The sequence below is a fragment of the Pseudonaja textilis genome, chromosome 8 (genome assembly GCF_049901715.1).
Source record: "Pseudonaja textilis isolate UNSWEBS1 chromosome 8, rPseTex1.2, whole genome shotgun sequence".
Lineage (NCBI taxonomy): Eukaryota > Metazoa > Chordata > Lepidosauria > Squamata > Elapidae > Pseudonaja > Pseudonaja textilis.
In genome coordinates, this window is record NC_141997.1 from 7,027,325 (window position 1) to 7,049,329 (window position 22,005).

Consider the following 22,005-nt stretch of genomic DNA (forward strand, 5'->3'; position numbering starts at 1 on the left):
GTGAGGAGACTGCACTACCCTATGAAGTTTGAGCAGGTTGATGGCTCATTGGTGGGGAGGGGGATACCCAGCCATGTAACTAACAGAACCAGTGCACCTAGAAATAGGAGACCATCCAATTCATAGTGGCGCCCAAAATGATGGAAGCTATGATACTGGGGTTGTCCTGGTTAACCAAATGAAGCCCTATTATATGCTGGCCAAAAGGGGTGAGATGGGTGGCAATGGGGAGGAAAAGTCCTGCCATAGCAAGATTTGAGGGAGGTGTACTATCAAGTAAGAATCAAGTAAGGCAATGAATGGAAAACAGCTTTCAATTGCCCATTAGGAAGCTATCAATTCAAAGTTATGCCCTTTGGATTCTAAGGAGCCCTAGCCATATTCATGCAACTAATCAATGAGGTGCTACATGAACACTTGTACAAAGGGGTTCTAGTTTATCTTGATGACATCCTCATCTATTCAGAGACAATGGAGGAACAAGTAAAGCTAGTGCCACAGGTCTTGCAGAAGCTCCTAAAAGCTAAGCTGTACACCAAACTGTCTAAATGTGAATTCCACAAAACCAGCTTAGACTACCTGGGTATCATGTGATGGAGTAGAAATGGACATGGGAAAGGTTAAAGCCATCCTAGAGTGACAAGCCCCACGAACCTGCAAACAAAGCTTCTTGGGGTTTGCAAACCTTTACAGGAAATTCATCTCTTCCTTTGCAAAATCTCCCTGCTGATTACAGAGCTATTGAAAACGGGAGGAGGGGGAGTGAAACCAGGCCCAGGTCAATTGTTGAACTGGACAATGGAGTGCCAGACAGCCTTTGAAAAACTTAAGAGACTTTTTGCAGCAGAGCCGGTCCTAAAGCATCCTAACCCAAGGAGCTGTTCATGATCCAAGCTAATGCCAGTGATGTAGCAATAGGAGCAGTGCTCCTTCAGAAGGGAATTTGCAGCTGTGCACTTACACCTCATGAAAACTGAACAAGACTGATAGACATTGGGCAATATGGGAGAAAGAGGTGTTTGTGGTGAGGTGGGTTTGCTAACCTGGAGGCAGCAAGCTGGCCACTTCAGATTCTTAAAGACTTTATATTTAGCTAAAAGACCATTTTAGTGGCCAGGAATGAAGAAGGACATAGAAAGCTTGTCAAAAGTTGTGCAGTGTGTGCAGCTATGAATAGGAGGTCAGGGATGCCAGGTCAGAGGAGAAGGAGGAGCCAGGGCTGACAGACAAAGATGGTGCAGCCTCTCTGGCCCTGGAGGATGACTGGATGAGCAGGATGAACAGCCCTAGGGCCCCTTGAGCCTGGAAAGGGTTGTCAGAGAGGAAGAGAGGATGCAGGACCACTGAGTGAGGGGGAGGAGATAGAAAGGACAGGCAGCAGAGCAGAGGATGATGGAGGTCCAGAGAAGAGCAATTGCCTCCCCAGTCTCATCCCCGAGCAAATTGCTCCATTCCCTAACACCCCATAGGCACCCAAACACCTTTTCACCCAGAGGGAGATGAAGTTTCTCCTGCTTGCAAATGGGGTGCTTTGAAATGGAGCTAACTGCTCTCTTTCAAAGCAACCCATTTGCAAACAGATGAAGCTTTCGGTCTGTGCTAGAAAGAAAGTGTGAGTGCCCTAGGAAGCACTAGGCAGCCCTGGGTCCCTTGGGCCTGGAAAGGGTTGTCAGAGAGGAAGAGAGGATGCAGGACCACTGAGTGAGGGGGAGGAGATAGAAAGGACAGGCAGCAAAGCAGAGGATGGCAAGCCTTGGGTAAACAGATGGTGGGAGGGAGTGGCCAGCTGGCCACAAAATAAGACATCCCTGAAAATAAGGCCTAATGGGCTTTTGGGTCCAAAAAATATATGAGACCCAGTCTTATTTTCAGGGAAACATGGTAGTAGTATGGGACATACCTCTTTGAAGGTAGCAACAGGGGTAGAATTTGTGCCTATGCTAAGGTGCCCTAGGGAACTCCCATCATCAGTAAACTTGACTGAATGGGTGGGTTCCCTTCAAAATGCCTGGGGAAATGTGAGGAAAGCATTAACTAGAGCAATGGAGAGTCAGAAAGTCCAGGCAGATAAGAAACAATTGTCCCAGGGAATATTCCATATAGGAGACAAAGTTTATCTATCTACAAAGTATTTAAAATTAAGGCTATCCTGTAAAAAGCAGGTCTGAAGTACACAGCACCCTTCCCAATTTTAAAGGTCATAAACCCAGTTACAGTGGAGCTCAAACTACCCTGGATATTGGGAAAAGTGCACCCAGTGTTTCATTGTAGTCTGCTTAAACTAGTGGTGGAATCCAGACTAAGACCAGTGGCAAAAAAGGCTACACACACAAAATTTTCTAAGTACCTTTCACATGCTAGGGGTTCCAACTGTCAAGTTCTAAGCATGATTATGCTGTTGCAGCCATTTTCACTTCTCAGCTTGCTACAGAACCAAGGGGGAAGGAAGGGCAGGGTTGAAATGCCAATTCCAAGTAGCAACAAGAAATCATCCTGTAGGAACCAAGATCATCAAACCAGATGTTTGGCAAAGTCTTGGACAGTTTTCCATAACAATACGTGGACATCTAATTGAACAGTGTGACCTGCCTTAATGGGATGGGGGGAAGATTCTTTAAACCGCAGGAATTAGGTAGAACTGGTTTTGCATTCATGTTGTGCCAAAATGATGTACTCAATAAAGTTTGGCATTAAAAGATTGGATCATCTCAGCTTTGCTGGCTTAGTTGGGTTTGTCAGTTGGAACCATGACCCTCAGATCACTAAATAAAATCAAAGAGCCAGTGCAGTTATGGTGCTAAACTGGCACTAGGAAAATCCACATTCACCATCAGCAATAGATGCTCACTGGGTGATTTAGGATCAGTTACTCTTAGGTCAACTTATACCTCTCAAGGTTCTTATGGTGGGAGGGTTTGGAAGAGAAAGCATTTTGTATGGTGCTTAAGCCCCTGAAGCAGAGACAGAACACAAATCTAACAAATTCTTCAAACATTCCTACTAGAACAAAACAAAAAGTTTGAAAGCACACATTGCAGAGTCTCCAGTTAGGTGGCAATTGTTCCAATTTAATAGTTGGTTAATGTCAGTGTTTCTAGTATAAGTAAGTATTTACTGGATATCAGAATTATCAGCATGTAACATCATTAGCCAGATGCTAGAGCCCAAGGGTTACAACAAAGTGGAAATTTAACCTTGTAGTTCACTTAGAAAACTGCCATTTATATTTTCCACAATATTACTAACAAAGTATGGTTCCAACCAAATGTTTGCCTAGGGACTCTCACAATGTTCAGTTTAACATTTTACTTAAGTTGTTGGGAGCTAATTATTGTGCTATTGCTGCCCCCTGCTGCCTACTAAGAAGAAGTCTTTAAGTGACCCTCAAGTCAAAAGCTTGGAGCTGCCTTTGCTAAGCAAGCATCCCAGCTTCCTCTGAAGCAGCAGTTAATATCTTCACTTTATCTCAGGTGTTGTTATAGCTACATTGAACAAGTCATCTCAAAGTCAGGCCATAAAGATTTTAAAATTAGAATGCCAAGCTGCAGATGATTACCATATTTTTCTGTGTATTTCTTTATCTAAAAGTAAACATAACTGAGCTGTTATATTTGCAGTGGGAATTGTAGCAAACAAAAACAAAGATTGTTTTGTTCTGATTAGTTTATTTTAATGTTTTAGGTAGCTAGAATATTACTACCCCATAATGTATTAGGAATCTCAGTCCCATTCCCAGTTACAGGGGGCATGGAGTAGTCAAAGAGCTTATCTGATGAATTTTATTTTCAGTGGTTCCTTAAAGAGCATTAGGCTATTCTTACTCTTGACATTTTTCACTTGACATTTGACTATTTACTGATTGAACTAACCCATGATTTATTTCATGATTTATTGAAATAATAACAATTGATAGGATATGAGTATGTTCAACCACAAATAAAACAACATTTATAATTATTGCATGCAATGTGTAAACATATATTTATAACATTTTTGCCACTGGAATGTTTCCCATTGTTTTATTTGCAAATTTATGAAATATAAATATAGCTATTTGAGATGTGTTTGAATATTAGTAGCTTGGTGTGTTGTAAATTAGTGTTGTTAGTTAATGGATCATGTCAAGCCTGGTTTTCCACCAACAAGTCAATAAACAAATATATTATCAATCTGGTCTACCAATCACTGAAAATGAAAGAACTGCATCAACCGTGATCTCGAAGATAGCATTCAAATCGAACAAACAGGCATCCACCACTACACCACAACAAAACATAACTCATCAGTTCACAAGAAATCAGACCACGTCTCAACAACAATAACCAGACAATCCAACAGTTTGAAGCCAGACCATGACTCAGAAGTATCTGAACTAACAACACTAATTTGCACCACACAGACAGTACTTAAAACCAAAGACGATGTCTCAGCAGGGGTGGGATTCTACCAGTTCGCAACTATTCGCTAGAACTGGTTGTTAACATTCTAAGCAGTTCGGAGAACCGGTTGTTAGAAGAAATTACTGGCCTAATCCTGTAAGGAAGGCAGGAAGGAAACATTCTGGTGTTGCTTACAGAAACTGCCTCTCCATTAACTCTTATTACATTCTTGACAGGACTAGACTTCCTGTCTCAGGAACTTCTCTGGAGTTTTTTTTTCTTCCTTTGCTGGTACTTTGCTTTTGTGGAGTGACCATTCAAAGTTACAATGGCACTGAAAAAAGTGACTTATGACTCTTTTTCACACTTAGGACTGTTGCAGCATCCCCACAGTCATGAGAGGCCAGGCAAGGAGATGCGTGCCTCGATGTGAGTGATGTTGAGTTGACCACGCCCAGCCAGTCACATGATCACCAAGCCATGCCCACCAACTAAGTCACGCCCACAGAGCCCGTTGTTAAAAAATTTGAATCCCACCCCTGTGTCTCAGTAACAACAGCCAATCAACAAACCCAACTGCTGACTGGCACTACCAGATCACTAGAACTGGCGCAAACCGGCAGCATACCACCTCTGTATTCAATACATTTTTCACATTTGTATCAGCTAAAAAGCATTACATTTATTGTTTTTCATCTAAGAATGCTGAAGTTTTCTCTTAAAAGAACTTGTAGAAAATTACATTTTTTCTCTTTTGCCTCTGCCTTTTGCATTCAAGTGTTTTTAAAGTCTATTATTACCTTATTAGGATAAGTTTCCCCTGAAAGCTTAAAATGAACAATTATAAAATAAAGTCTCCAAGAATCCCTGGAAATCTATAAATAGACATTCATAGCTGCATATTTTCTTATGTCACACAAAATAGTGAAAACATTATACATCAAAAAATGGTTTCAAGCTGTGAAGCAACTTATGTGCTTCCTGGAAGATCTAGTATTTGAAGGCTGCTTCACATAAAAGAAGCCCCATGTGGAAAGAGACCCAGAAGAGTCAGAGCAAGTTTCCCACATCAACAAGTCAGTTTATCATAGTTTCTAAGAAGGAGTCAAATAAGGCACAATAAGTTTGTTTTTTGGAATTTTCTTCCCACTTTAACAGAAATACTGATGAAGAAAGATAATGGAGATCTTAGAATGGGGTTCTTATTGCAGATGAAAGCCATTAAAGTCTATTTTTAGACAACAAAAGAAATCATCATCTGTTTTAATGCAAAAATGGTAACTAATAATATCAATGAACATAATGCATAATTATATGTTAAAAATATTAAGAATAAAACAAACAGAAGTGGTTAGATATCTCAGAATACACAAACATGAGCTTACAGGAATTGAAATATTTAAATTATAAACAGACAATCCTGGAAATTATTTCCATCAGAACACAAAGGGTTGAAAGCAATTGTACAATTACTACTACAAATTCCATTTTTACGAAATATAAAACATATCAATAAAAAGCTTGAAAGAATAAGGGAGAATAGTTTAGAACTACTGAAGCATCAGAAAAAGTAAAACAAAAGTTATAACTTTGGTATGTATTAAATTTCATGAGCTAATAATTATGTGCACCATAATTTCTGACTGAAAATACTTGGGACAATTATATTGATACTTTTAAATTACAGATAACATGAGGCTTTGGGAACAGAACTTTTAACCACAGTTGCTGAAAATTAGTGGTATAATTTTATATCAGTTTCAGCGAAAAACATTAAAAACTGTACTGTGTTCTTTAACATGGAATAACACCCAGCTTAAAGAACATATATGCCTACCTACTTTGCATTATCTTCTCCCATTATTGCACAGTAGTCCCCAACCATGCCAAAAAAAGTTAAAGGTAAATCTCAGCCTTAATACTCCATACACCATCTTAAATTGAAATTTCAAATTTGATTCTTCTGCATAAGTTATACAATTCTTCTTTAATATAATCAAACATGTTCAGTGGTGCAATTCAACTGGTGTAACAACTGGTTTGGTGAGCACACATGCACAGTGTTTAAAAAAGCCCATTTTCAGCTCTAATACTTACCTTCTACTGCAGCCTCTGTGAATAAAACAGCTGAGGCGCAGCAAACCACTCTGCCGCGTGAATCATCTGTGCTCTAAAAAAATGAAATAAAGCACAGGAAAAAGCAGGGGTGGGTGGGTGGGGCCAAATGCTTACCAGAACTACTGGTCTGCATGGCCAGTACAATCCCACTCCTGAACATATTGCACTGTAATAAGTTCTATTCAGCAGAAACTGTACTTGACTGTATTGACAATATTGTAATATATCAGGCATACAATGACCTAGATATATTTTATTTTAAATGATTTCCAGATTTTTATAAGGAATACAAATAATAAACAAATAAAAAGAAGACTGTGTTATACTCACAGATAACAGTAGTTACTTATACACACTGTTCTACGGATGTGGAATTCTTAACTATCATTTGTCAGCCATTTTATTTACCTAGAGAGATTTCTGTTATAATTATCACCACTGTCTATAGTCCACCTGATGCAAATGTTAGCACAGCACTCTCTAAGTTACATGACACCATCAAGAGGTAGAAGCAAACTTACCCTGAGGGTGCTTTTGTCGTGGCTGTGGATTTTAATCAAGCTTGTCTACAGTCTGTTCTTCCTAAGTTTGTACAGTATGTGCAGTATACCACCAAAGGTAAGAACACTTTAGACCATATGTATTCAAACTTAAGTCAGGCATATAGAGCAATCTCCACTCCCAACTGGGTACGTCTGACCACATCTCTCTGCTATTGTGCCCAAAGTATATCCCCCTTAGGAAAATGATACGGCCAGTCAGGAAAACTGTTAAAATCTGGCCAGATGGAACACTCTGCCAGTTGAAAAACTGCTTTGAGACTACTGAATGGAGTATATTTGAACATTTGGAGTTGCAAGAATTCACTGACACCATACTCTCATATATCAAAATATGCACGGATAATGTAACAGTGGACAAGTGCATCTATGAGAATTGCAAATCCTGGATGTCAACAGAGGTACAGACACTCCTGAGAGCCCGAAATTCCTCCTTTAAGGCAGGTGACAGAGATAAATACAATGAGGCCAGGGCAAATCTACGGAGAGGCATCAAGGTAGCTAAACAAAAATATAAACAAAAGGTGGAGAACCATCTAGCAGACAACAACCCAAGGCAGGTGTGGCAGGGACTGCAGCATCTAACTAACTATAAGGGCAATACGATGAAGACAGTCAACTCTGATGCCTCATTGGCAGAGGAATTGAACACCTTCACCCACTATGTGGTCAAGAGACCTGACCCCATAGCCCCAGCCCACCGGCCCTCCAACTCCCAGCCACTCACCTTGCATGAACACCAAGTGAGAGCTGTATTGAAGTCTGTGAATTCCAATAAAGCTGCAGGTCCAGATGAGGTGCTGGGGATAGTGGTTAAAACCTGTGCTGACCAACTATCAGAGGTCCTAACAAGGATTTTTTAACTTCTCCCTGCAATCAGCCAGTGTTCCATCATGTCTGAAAGCATCCACTATCATTCCAATTCCAAAGAAAACAGCAATAAACAACCTGAATGACTATAGACCCATTGCAGTAACATCTATAGTGATGATGTGCTTTGACAGACTGGTTCTTCAACACCTCAGGTCATGTCTTCCATCAAACTTTGACCAATATCAGTTCACCTACAAAGGAAATGCCAATGCTGCTGCCATTGCTGCTGCCCTACATTCTGTAGTGAATCATCTAGAGGAACCTGGGAACTACATCAGAATACTTTTCATAGATTACAGATTGGCTTTTAACACCATTTTGCAGGACGTCCTCATCGAAAAGTTGACTGACTTGAATTTCTCTTCTCTCACCTGGGATTGGATTAAAGACTTTCTGACAAACTGGCCACAAACAGTGAGAGCTGGGTCTTTCACATCCTCCTTCCTGAAGCTCAGCACTGGCTCTCCTCAGGGCTGTGTGCTCAGTCCCTACCTGTACTCGTACACGTACGACTGCATATCTTCTGATCCATCTAATGTGATAATAAAATTTGTAGATGATACCACCATACCCAGTCTTATTACAGGAGGAGATGAATTAGCATACAGGGAAGAACCCCAGAAGTTATCCACCTGGTGCTCAGAAAACAACTTGCATCTAAACTTCAGCAAGACAAAGGAGATGGTATTAGACTTCCAGAAGCAGAGAGAGGAACCTGCCCACTCTACATCAAGGGGGCTGTGTGGAGAGGGTCTCCTCTTTCAAATTTCTGGGAGTCCACCTTAGCCAAGATATCATCTGGAAAAATAACACAATCCAGGTGGTCAGGAAGGCTCAACAGAGACCCCATTTCCTTAGGGTCTTGCAGAAATATTAGGTGGAATGATGATTGATTATTTCCTTTTACCAGTCTACGATAGAAAGCCTCCTTACATATTGTGTTATGGTATGGTATGCTGGCTTGACAGCCACGGACAAAAAGGCATTACAGAGGGTGTTGAGCACAGCAAAAAAAAATTACGGGCTGTCCCCTGACACCACTGGATGAAATCACCAGGACCCACTGCCTCAGCAGAGTGAGAAAATCCTCAGGGATGATTCACACCCTGATCAGCACTTTTTTTCTCTCCTACCATAGGGCAGGAGATATAGAAGCATAACTAGACAAATGAATAGGCTGAAAAATAGCTTTTATCTATGGGCTGTCAGACTTCTGAATGCAACATAATACCACAATTAGATTTAATATGATAGTCTTTCAGGGCCAGCGTAACGTGCAACATGTTCATACCAATGTAATATAATATAATGTTACATACATATAGGTAAATGGGAATGTGTGTTAGTTATTACTTATTTGGGTTTAGGGATTCTATTTCTTTCATTTATTGAGTTACTGAGATGTATTTTGTGTTTTTGGGGGGGAAGGCTGCACCTAGAGAGGCTCATTTCTATTTTATTGTATACATGTTGTACATTGACAATAAATATTTGATTTGATTTGATTTGATTTGAGATATACAATATGGGGCAATCCAGTAATTCCAATCAATTCCAGGAATTGAACAATGTCAGAAGAGAAGTCTTAAAGCCTTACATTAATAGTTTCTCTCCCAAGGAAAACTGTTTATTTAAATATAATTACTAACTTGTTCTATTTAAATGCAAAATGAATCAAAGAATCACCATGACTATAAAGAAGAGTTAACCAGTCCCTTTTAATAATTTAATCAAAAGACGAAGAGGTAGATGCAAGCATTTCATATTGACTCATTAGTACCTACATTACAATAGCATGGTTAAAATCAGCCTCAAATATAAGATCTAGCAAGAGCATTAATTAATTAAGCCTATAATGTATGCAGGAAAGCAACCAATGGCAAGCCTTATGCCCATGGGAGGTATAGATTGACATAAAGCCATTTCTGCACACACAAGGGGGGCTTCAAATGCTTAATGGCAACTACCTTAGCAAATTGCAGGAAACGAGAGTTCCAATGACATAGTAGAACTTTAAATGCAGAGTTTTGATCCACCTGGTGACCTGTAGATAGTAAGTGTCTTGTAATGGCCGAAGGCATTTTATGGCCATGATTTGCTGCTGTTGTTGGATTACCCAAGGCTGTTTGGACCCATTTCAGAAGATGCTCCTTTATTCTGAAAGCCAAACACCTATCAGTTCTGCTGATGTAATTGTCTCCGCAATTACAAACAAATTGGTAAACACAATGAGTTTTGGCACTGATAAGTTGTGGTTTCTTAATTAGAGGCAGCCTCTGTAGCCTCTGGGTTTGATGTAATATTTGAAGCTCAACCATACTGAATGTTGCTTCAATTAAGGTGTTTAAGTGCCAAGTCGTCAGGCATGCTAATTGATCCCCCTTAAAGGGCAGCTCAATAAATACCTTCTTTTCAAATAAAAGATACAAATCATAGAACTTTGCAATAAACATCCAATCCTATTTTCAGTTCTTTTTCTTGCTATGCATTCACATATGATAGTATAGACTGTATTTTAATATCCTTACCTTTTCAACAGCTTTTCTTTTTGTATCCAAATCCATCCAGTCATTTTCATTTTCTAACATGTCTATAAAGGCCCATCGAATTCCTTCAGTCAGCTCTGTCATCTGAAGGAAACATTAGGTGTTTTGTATTTCAATTCCCATACATTTTTACCCTGCATTGTATTGCTAGCCTCTAATTTCAATTCTAAGAAAAAAAAATCATAGTAACAAAAACTGCCTAAGACTGATAAAAATAGCAAGATTTTTATCAAATGCATTTATTCTGAAAGAAAGTATGTAAAAGCATCAAAGTTAGATTTTCCCCTAAATATTAATCTGAAATGTGAAAACAAATATTGACAAAATACTCAGAAAAAATGGAGTAAGTGGTAGATGAAACTTCTAATTTCACCTAAACCTAAGAAATAGGCTTAGATTAACATTATTGCATTAAACTTCCATTAATATTATAACAGAATTGTTGGTCTTCAAGGTGCTGCAACACTTCTGTTTTTGTTTCAATTCAGCTACCACCCTGGAAACTGCTGGCTGAAATTGTGTTTTTATATTGATCTATATAAAATGCCCTTCTCTAAATGACTTGCAAGGACTTGCAGCATCTTATTTTTATGATTCATTCATGTCTTTTAATATTGCATTATTTTAATTCAATATGGAAGTCAGTACAGTACTGAGTATTCAACAATCAAGAGTAAACTGCATCCCAGGGAATAGGTTAACTCAGAGAATAATGATGGCAGAGCAATGTTTCAATTAACTTAGTGAACTAATGAGCTGAACTCCCTGAACTCAGACATTGTTAGCTCATATTCTAGAGTCTACAATTGGGCTCTGGAGTATATTCTGACTTTTATCCACATCTGTAGCAATAGTGCTAACAGGAAGAATGTTCTTATATCCTCAGAGTTCTTATCAAAATTGTTGAGGCATAGCCATTCACGCTGCTTAGGCTTTTGGTCAAATATATTGCTAAATTTAGATCATAAATGTTATATGTTTGATCAAAGAAGAAAGACAAGATGACACCCAGGGCATGCATTCATCAATGACTACAGTTGAGAATGTCATAATAGATTATTTGTTTTGCAACAGGCATCTACCACTAAGAGGATATGGGGTTAGGGTTATAACGTCTAAGCAGCTGAAACATGATTGATAAACTAAAGAAATGAAAAGGACTCATTTTAAAAATGAAATAAACCAGAGTATTTATTTACATATTGTCCATATTCATATTAAAATCCAACATTTCCATGAGATTTACCACAAAGAGGCATGTACAAGACATAAATCAGGGGTGGGATTCTACCGGTTCTATCCAGTTCTATAGAACCCCTTGTTAACTTTCTAGGCAGTTTGGAGAACCAGTAGTTGGAAGCAATCTCCTTTTGTTTTTTTCCACTCTTATTACATTCCTGCCAGTATGCCTAGACTTCCTGTCTCCAGAGCTTAAAAGGGTTGTTTTAAGATTTTTACACTGCTGTTGGAAGGAAATACTTCCCTGGACAATCAGCACTTTGAAGAAATAATTGAATAATGAAGCAAAGCTTTTAGTGACAGGGAACCAAGATGAGTGATGTTCAGCAGAGCTTCTTGGCTAGCTAGAAAGATTGACATTCAAACGTGAGTTTACATACCCTTTCTGAGTTTTGGTCTAAAACTGGTTTTTGATTAAGGTTAATTCTGTGCTTGGTGACATTTAATCCTGTCTTTATTGGTGGGATAATTTTCCCTATTCAACTTCAAAAAGCAACAGCTACTGTTGTGATTTAATTATTTGTATTGTGTTTTAATTTTTTCCTGCCTCACGGTTTCTTTTTCTATCTGGGGAGGGGGTGTCCTTCACTGCTTTAGCGATATCTGGCACTGTCCTTTTGGGGTATTTTTCCAAGAGGCAGGATGCAAACTTGGCACTGATTTTTCTTACTGCCTTTCTGGGGGGCATGTGACCTTTTCTTAAATCTGGATGATTTCCTTAGGATATCTTGTGAGATGATTGAGACCAGCTGGTATCTTTAAGTGGCGCAAATGGAACTAAGGATTGCTTTTCCTGGGTGTGCTTTTTCTGGAAAGCTTAAATGACCTCCCTGCTAAAGGGTTTCACTTTATGAGCAAGAGTTGCTGGCTGCTGATAGTTATCATTGCATTTTAACTATTTTCATTCCTCAAGCTGCTCTGGCACCCTGCCTGATTTGTAACTCTGGCTTGCAGGTATTTTTAATCTAATGATTGGTATTTAGGGCAGCTTTTTGAAAGCAAAGAAGCTTTTTGTATTTTTGTACAGATAATCCTTGACTTACAACAGTTCATTTAGTGACCATTCAAAGTTACAATGGCACTGAAAAAAGAGACTTATGATCATTTTTCACACTTATGACCGTTGCAGCATTCCCACTGTCATGAGAGGCCAGGTGAGGAGAAGCGCCCCTTGACATGAACCGGTTGTTAAAAAAACTGAATCCCACCTCTGGCATAAATGGAGTGTGCCTAGGATTATAAACATGCATGGGATTGTTTATTCAAGATGAAAAGTTTTCTTTTCCAATTTTCCTCTAAAACACATTTTGGGTTATGCCTATACTCAGGCACAGCTAATATTCCAATACATACATAGCCATCACACTATTTCCTGGGGCAGTAAGCAACATTATACAAAGTACCATAAAGGAATAAGAATTATTAAGCAAAAGAAGTTAAAAGCATAACATAGGATAAAAGAAAAGGAAACACAGGTAAAACTCTATATGTGTGTGTGTGTGCGTGTGTATGTGCACGCACATGCATATGTATGTGTGCCTTCAATCAGTCTTGCACCCACACTATTCACAATTGATTTATATATTTGCTTATATCATATCTGTTATCCACTTCCTATGCTGCCTTTTAGTCTTTATGCTTCATACCTTTCTCTTTTCAGGATTTTATTAATGCAGCCAGCCAGAATTTTTTCAATCTTCCCCTTCCTCTTAACCGATACACTATTTCTCTTTTTGTTTGAAATCTCTCTCATGCTCTCTGTATAACCATGCCACCTCAAAATATTTCATAGTGGTTACTTAATTTTGTATTCAATCCATATTCTGTCATTAACTATTCTTAAATAATTTTACTTGTTTGTTTTGCTACAACCACTTAAGTGCCCCATTCAACATGTTTATGTTTCTTGTGACACAACTCTCACTTCCATATAACAAGAAATACAGCAGTTTTCCTTCTTGTGATAATTTATTCCTTGCTACAAGCCTCACAGCATCCACTATCTTTCTACAAACATCTATCTTATAATACCACCCATTTTATGATTTATGGTAAATATTCTATCAAGCATTGTAGGTAAGCACAGGGATATCACACTACTTCAAAGGTCTTCAAACTTGGCAAGTTTAAGACTTGTGGACTTCAGCTCCCAGAATTCCTCCTCCAGTCATGTTAACTAAGGAATTCTGGGAGTTGAAGTCCACAAGCCTTAAAGTTGTCAAGTTTGAAGGCCCCTGCACTACCTTGTCTTGTACTCTGTTTAGTGTTCATAGAGATGTTGAGTCTAAATTTGGTGTCTTAGTTTTATGACTCTTTTGTTTTTGTAATATAGTAATATATTTTTGTTTCTTACATATATGTATTTATAAAATTCAAGAATGTCCATTAGAAGTAGTATGCTCTCAGTGGTCAATAGGCCCTAGAACAATATTTTCATTGCTAATACATAGAATGCATATAAGTGACCTAGTTTTGATGGGGTTGCAAAACTTGCCCTTGATGGAACAAAACAATGTAAGTGGTACCAAATGCTAGCATGTATACTGCATGAAAACAGCACTATAATTTCCTCAGGATCTTATTTTGAAATGTCTGTATTCCCTTATCTATAGTGATACAAAACTCAAGCTTTGGGGAAGAAAATGCTGCAAAATTGGTACAAAACTATGGTAAGTGTAGCAGTTAGTATCTAACTCAGTTTAAAGACAGAAAAACAATTACGTATTCATTTCTACCCAGCTGATCCTAAGTAAACTATAATATCTATTTAACCTTATAGATTTCATATGGATGTTATTTGTTCCTGAAGCTGGGACTCTTTATTTTCTACAATAGCAATTTGTATAATTGCTGTGAACTCTTCTACTATTGTTTACTGTGCTGAAACAATCAAACAAATATTAAAAAAATAAGTAAAACAAAATAAAACCTACCATTTCTTTTTTATCTTCTTGGAAATGTAGTTGTACAAATAGTTTGCCAAGAACATATGGGAGAGCACTTTCTACGAAGTTTACACATTTATCCCATTGAGGCAGTAAAGATGTTGTTCCCTGGATTACCTGTTTGAGTTAAGATTGATATGTTATGGTAAGTTCATGTATAGCCTTTTCTGTAGCTGTGCTTACCCAGTGAAACAGCCTACCCTTGAGAAACAGAGCAACTCTACCCTCCTTGTCTTCTTAAAGGCCATTAAAACTTGGCTTTTCCCTCAAGCATTGAGCCAGGGTGGGAGGTAAGCCCAGTATTTATGTTTTTGTGATTGAAGCATTACAGCACTTGGTGATATGTAAGATTTTTTTTATTTTATGTGTTCTATTAATTGTTAGCCATTCAGAGTGATTTTATGTATTATGGTTGGCCATATAAATTTTTCAAATAAGTAAACAAAGAAACTCTAAAGATCCCTTTTAAAAAAATGGTTGTCAGGATCCAAATTGCAATGATTTGTTCAATACACATTGATCTCTACAGAAACTTTTGGTTCAGGCAGGCTAGATCATGAAATATGGATATCAAATATTGTTATTCATCTTATAGGCAGGAATAACATGGATATTGATGTCTCATACTCACCCTCGAAAATTCTAGCCATCTATATTGAAAACGTCGACTGAGGTTGAATATTCTTGAATAAACCATTCTCCATACCAGATAGTTGGCAATAGTCCTGTAATACATACAAATGAAGACCAGTTATATCTATGTGTTCTAATGTACAGCCAATACAAGAAATATACGTAAATATTTTTTTATGTTCTTATTCACTACAATATCAACTTAGAAATTAATGAGCAAAGTATGAATTGACAAAAACATATTACAGAAGAATGAACAGACTGCATCGTAATTGCCATAATGTAAATAAGTGAGGACATTTTCCTTTTGAATATCCTGAATTGGGATTTAGGCTTAAAGTTCTAACAACTTTGTGGGTTGGTTGAGACAAGAAAGAGTCACTGGTGCAGTCACCCGGCCTCCCTTTTAATAACTTTTATAGTATTCATTAGTATAGTTTTAATTGATTAATCATGATAAAAAAAAATGTGGTCACTAAAAGCAAATTAAATAAGCATCTTGAATGTTTTAGCTGTTAGAGCTTCAGAAAAGCTTAGAAATCAATTTCTTAATGGCATGTTCCATACTAGAGCCAAAGATATAATTCCAAGGAATATAGTAAGAATGTTATTTATTGGGAAAGCTGTTGCTCTGTTCTTCCAGTGTAACCTGCTTTATTCTGGACAGTTAACAGCTGAATCAATGCAATCACAAGATCAATATAAACCTTAAAAAATAAATTTGATAAAAACTATTGTTTGTAACTAATGCTACAACATCTGCAACATCTTAGGCATTATGTTATGAATAATGACATACCAGATCATTTTAAGGCTAAATGAATTAAATTATATAAAGGATGTTAAGTAATTAAACATTGCAAATAGGCAAACATTTTTAAAAGCTTAGTCTGAAAGAATAGAATTAATACTTTTATATATACACTGCTCAAAAAAATAAAGGGAACACAAAAATAAGACATCCTAGATCTGAATGAATGAAATCTTCTTATTAAATACTTTGTTCATTACACAGTTGAATGTGCTGACAACAAAATCACACAAAAATTACCAATGGAAATCAAATTGAGCAACCCATGGAGGTCTGGATTTGGAGTTACACTCAAAATTAAAGTGGGAAAAAACACTACAGGCTGATCCAACTTTGATGTAATGTCCTTAAAGCAAGTCAAAATGAGGCTCAGTGGTGTGTGTGGCCTCCATGTGCCTGTATGACCTCCCTACAATGCCTGGGCATGCGCCTGATGAGGTGGCGGATGGTCTCCTGAGGGATCTCCTCCCAGACTGGACTAAAAGCACCTCTCAACTCCTGGACAGTCTGTGGTGCAACATGGCGTTGATGGATGGAGCGAGACATGATGTCGCAGATGTGTTCAATTGGATTCAGGTCTGGGGAACGGGCTGGCCAGTCCACAGCATCAATGCCTTCATCTTGCAGGAACTGCTGATACACTCCAGCCACATGAAGTCTAGCATTGTCGTGCATTAGGATGAACCCAGGGCCAACCACACCAGCATATGGTCTCACAAGGGGTCTGAGGATCTCATCTCGGTACCTAATGGCAGTCAGGCTACCTCTGGCGAGCACAAGGAGGGCTGTGCGGCCCCCTAAAGAAATGCCACCCCACACTATTACTGACCCACTGCCAAACCGGTCATGTGGGAGGATGTTGCAGGCAGCAGAACGTTCTTCACGGCATCTCCAGACCCTGTCATATCTGTCACATGTGCTCAGTGTGAACCTGCTTTCATCTGTGAAGAGCACAGGGCACCAGTGGTGAATTTGCCAATCTTGGTGTTCTCTGGCAAATGCCAAACGTCTTGCATGGTGTTGGGCTGTAAGCACAACCCCCACCTGTGGACGTCAGGCCCTCATACCACCCTCATGGAGTCTGTTTTTGACCATTTGAGCAGCCACATGCACATTTGTGGCCCGCTGGAGGTCATTTTGCAGTGCTCTGGCAGTGCTCATCCTGTCCCTCCTTGCACAAAGGCAGAGGTAGCAGTCCTGATGCTAGGTTGTTGCCCTCCTATGGCCTCCTCCACATCTCCTGATGTACTGGCCTGTCTCCTGGTAGCACCCCCATGCTCTGGACACTACGCTGACAGACACAGCAAACCTTCTTGCCACAGCTCGCACTGATGTGCCATCCTGGATGAGCTGCACTACCTGAGCCACTTGTGTGGGTTGTAGACTCCGTCTCATGCTACCACTAGAGTGAAAGCACCGCCGGCATTCAAAAGTGACCAAACCATCAGCCAGAAAGCATAGGAACTGAGAAGTGGTCTGTGGTCACCACCTGCAGAACCACTCCTTTATTGGGGATGTCTTGCTAACTGCCTTTGCTTTCCACCTGTTGTCTATTTCATTTGCACAACAGCATGTGAAATTGATTGTCAATCAGTGTTGCTACCTAAGTGGACAGTTTGATTTCACAGAAGTGTGATTGACTTGGAGTTACATTGTGTTGTTTAAGTGTTCCCTTTATTTTTTGAGCAGTGTATATCGATCTGTGACTTCTTCATAAATCTTCATAAATGACTTAGATGAGGGAATAGAAGGACTCATCAAATTTGCAGATGTTACAAAGCTGGCAGGAATAGCCAACACCCCAGAGGACAAGCTCAGGATCCAAAAAAGATCTTAACAGGTTTGAATGATGAGCCCTATCCAGCAAAATGAAATTTAATGTGGACAAAAGTAACGTTTTATGCCTGGGCAGGAAAAAGCAAAGAACAAGTACAGATTAGGTGAAACCTGGCTAAAAAACATTAACTGTGAGAGGTGTTCTGTACAGACATTTGAATACTCGAAATCCGGCAGCCCGGATTGGCTAAAGCGCACGGCCACCGGATTGGCTGAGTGCACGGCACTGATTGGTCGTTCGGAATCGACCGATTCAAAACGACCCGATTGGCCGCAGCACTCAGCAGAAAGTGCTTTTAAGCCGCGCTTCTTCCCCACTCTCCCCACTTGTGTTTTACCCTAATAAATGAGCTGAACCAAGTCACCGACTCGCGTCCTTTGTTCGTATGAGATATACGACACTGGCGACGAGGATGGGATTTTAAAACAAGTCCCACACCGCACGTGGCCCACGGAACCGCAACCGGCAGCATGGCCAGCGGCAATGTGCCACCCGCTCCCTTCAACCAAGCTACGGAGGATTGGGAATCGTACATAGACCGATTCCTCATGTTCCTGGAGAGTAGCAACCTCAAGGACGCGAACGGGCAGAGGAAAAGGGCCGTTTTCCTCACACACTGCGGGCCCGCAGTGTTTAAAATGGCAAAAGCCCTCGCCAAGCCGCTCGACGTAAAGGCCATGGACTGGGCTGATCTCGAACCGCTGCTGAGGAGCCACTACGCACCCGCCGTGCCCACCCTCATCCGCCGGCACGAATTCTACCGCCGCGATCAGAAGCAAGGGGAGAGCGTCAGCAACTTTGTGGCCGACCTCAGAGACCTCGGGGGCCTGTGCGGGTTCACCGATCTCGATGAAGCCCTGTGGGACCGCGTCGTCCTCGGCCTCCGGGACCCCATCCTGCAGAGCCGGATCATGGCAAAGGGGGACATCTCCCTCGCCGACGCCCTTGCCGAAGCCACCGCAGCAGAAGCGACCCGGAAATCAGCGGCCCAATTGCGGCAAGCCGGCACCGCAGAGCGACCCGCCATGACCGAAGCGACCGCGACCCCCGAGAACCAGTCCGGATTTGACCATCGAGCAGCCGCCTCCACACATCACGGCGATCTCGAATCCCCCTCCGACTCAGAAGATGACGAGGAGGACATCCACCGACTGCAGACGGGACGCGACCGGCGCGAGCAACGGAACCGAAAATCAAAATTCCAGTGCGCCGGCGAACACCCGCGGTCGGAATGCCGGTTCTTTGATGCAATATGCCGGCATTGCGACAAGCGGGGCCACATCGCCAAGGTCTGCCGTTTCAAACGGAACCACAGCCCCCGCCACCGAGACGGCAGCCCACGGAGGCGCGACAATGCCAGACGCGACAACACCCCCCCAAGGAACCGCGACCGGGATAGCGAGAGCCGTTGGAGCCGGGAAGCGAGGAGCCGCCGTTTCAACGAAAACCGCCAGCGCGAGGAAACGCACCAGACGGTCATCGTTGGCCATTCCTCCAACTGGGATGGCCGGAAGGTCCACGTGGAGGTCGCCATCGAAGACCGCCCCTGCAAAATGGAAGTCGACTCCGGATCTTACCTATCCATGGTCGCGTGGCGGGAAATTAAGCGGCTAGTACCCTCCATGAAACGGCACGAGCTGGAGAGCCAGAAGCTCATCCTCAAAGACTACCAGGGGAATCGCATCCCCGTGGTAGGGACCGGGCACTTCAAGGTCACATTTAAAGGGCGCACCGAAATACTACCCCTAACCATCGTCGAACGAGACTGCCCCTCCTGGGACTTCAATGGTTCACGCCGTTGGGACTAGAAGTGACCGGCACCAACCACGTCGCCGAGGCGGACTGGGAGGAGCAGCTCGTGCGCGAGTTCCAAGAGGTCTTTGACGGAAACCTAGGCAAGTACCGGGGGCCCCCAATATTGTTCAGCCTTGACCCCACCATTGCCCCTATCCGCCTCAAACCCCGGCGAGTGCCTTTTGCCCTCCGCCCCAAAATCGATGAGCAATTAAATAAGCTCATCGAGCAGGGAGTCCTCGAGCCAACGGACCATGCCCGATGGGAGACCCCTATAGTCACCCCGATAAAGCCAGATGGGTCGGTAAGAATCTGCGGGGACTATAAGGCCACCCTGAACCGTGCGCTACAACAAAGTGCCTACCCCGTCCCAGTAGTGCAACACCTTCTACACTCACTGGGGGGCAGGGTTTTCGCCAAACTCGACCTGGCCCAAGCCTATCAGCAACTGCCGGTCGACGAGGAAACTGCAGAAGCGCAGACACACCGAGGGGCATTCCGCTGCAAGAGGCTCCAATTCGGAGTCAGCGTAGCCCCGGGGGTATTTCAAAGCCTAATGGAGAGGCTCCTCTGGGGCATAAAAGGGGTAGTACCCTATTTTGACGACGTATTGGTAGCCGCGGCCGACCAGAAACAATTGGAGGGCCGCCTAAGGGAAGTACTGCAAAGATTCCAAAGTGCAGGACTAAAAGTTAAAAGGGAGAAATGCCAACTGCGCACGGCTCGGGTCGAATTCCTGGGGTACCTACTAGACCAGCACGGAATCCACCCCACCGAGGGCAAAATAAAAGCCGTCAAGGAAGCCCCGAAACCCAGAAACAAAACTGAGTTACAAGCATTCCTGATTAATTTCTACAATGTTTTCCTGCCCCAAAAGGCGACCGTGGCGGAACCGTTGCATAGGCTGCTCGACAAGGCAGCCACCTGGACGTGGGGGAGGCGAGAAGAGGACGCTTTCAACAAAACCAAGGACCTTCTCACATCGGACGCTGTCCTCATCCAGTACAGCGAGACACTCCCCATCACGGTAACGTGCGACGCATCACCCTTCGGCGTAGGAGTCGTCCTCAGCCACACCCTCGCCGACCGGAAAGAAGCACCCATCGCCTTTTTCTCAAGGACCCTTTCAAAACCCGAAAGAAACTACAGCCAATTGGACAAAGAGGCTCTAGCAATCGTCGCAGCCGTAAAGAAATTCCACGAATACCTTTACGGCAGGACCTTCTCCATAATCACGGACCACAAACCGCTGCTGGGAATACTGGCGGGAGACCGGGCCACCCCAATCATCCTCTCCCCAAGGATGACAAGGTGGTCCGAATTCTCGCCGCCTACAATTACCGGCTAATCCACCGCCCGGTAAGTCAATCCCGCACGCGGATGCCCTTAGCCGCACACCATTACCCACCCTGGACGCTGACCCAGCACCCACCACATCCACCCTGAGCATCGAGACCTTACCCAACCTACCCCTGACCGCGTCAGACATTGCCCTAGCAACCAATAAAGACAAACGTCTGGCGCAGGTCCTAAGATGGGTGGGAAAAGGGTGGCGGAGAAGGACGTGGACAACGAGTTCAAAGCTTACCGGAACCGACAAACAGAGCTATCAACGCAGAAAGGCTGTCTACTGTGGGGGGACAGAGTCATAGTCCCAGAAAAATTGCAAAAAGAAGTCCTGAGCATGCTGCACGAAGGGCACCCCGGCATCGTTAGGACAAAAGCCCTGGCCAGAAGTCACGCCTGGTGGCCAGGGATGGACAAGGAGATCGAAGCCTGGGTGGCATCCTGCAAGCAGTGCCAGGAATCAAGACCAAACCCCCCCGCTGCCCCGATCCGGGAATGGGAAACCCCTCGGGGCCATGGTCCCGAATCCACGTAGATTTGCGGGACCAACCAGAGGACACACCTTCCTGGTAACCGTGAGCGCTTACTCCAACTGGCTGGAGGTAAGCAACATGAAGACAACTACCACAGACGCCGTCATCAGAGAACTCAGCAAGCTCTTCGCAACCCACGGCCTTCCCGATGTCATCGTGTCAGACAACGGCCCCCAGTTCACCGCGCTACCCTTCGAGAAATTCTTGGCAGAACGAGGGATCCGACACGCGTTAACGGCACCGGCGCACCCGCGGCGAACGGAAGGGCGGAGAAAATGGTCCAATTCACAAAAAGACCATCCAAAAGATCGAAACCGGGGACATACAAGACAAAATAAACCGGATGCTACTAATTCAGCACATAACCCCGAGCACTACGACGAACAAGAG

The 22,005-nt window shown here is 42.2% G+C and overlaps 1 protein-coding gene across 1 annotated transcript in view; it reads right to left on the bottom strand.

Annotated features, from left to right (window-relative positions):
* The window catches only part of PHEX (phosphate regulating endopeptidase X-linked), a 150,114-nt gene that overhangs the window by 63,735 nt on the left and 64,374 nt on the right, over positions 1-22,005 (bottom strand). Inside the window, exons 10-12 of the mRNA XM_026714276.2 lie at positions 15,292-15,385; positions 14,649-14,777; positions 10,459-10,560 (exon numbers count right to left, since the gene is read on the bottom strand). Coding sequence (XP_026570061.1) covers positions 10,459-10,560; positions 14,649-14,777; positions 15,292-15,385 — 325 coding nt within the window. The remainder of the gene's footprint in view (positions 1-10,458; positions 10,561-14,648; positions 14,778-15,291; positions 15,386-22,005) is intronic.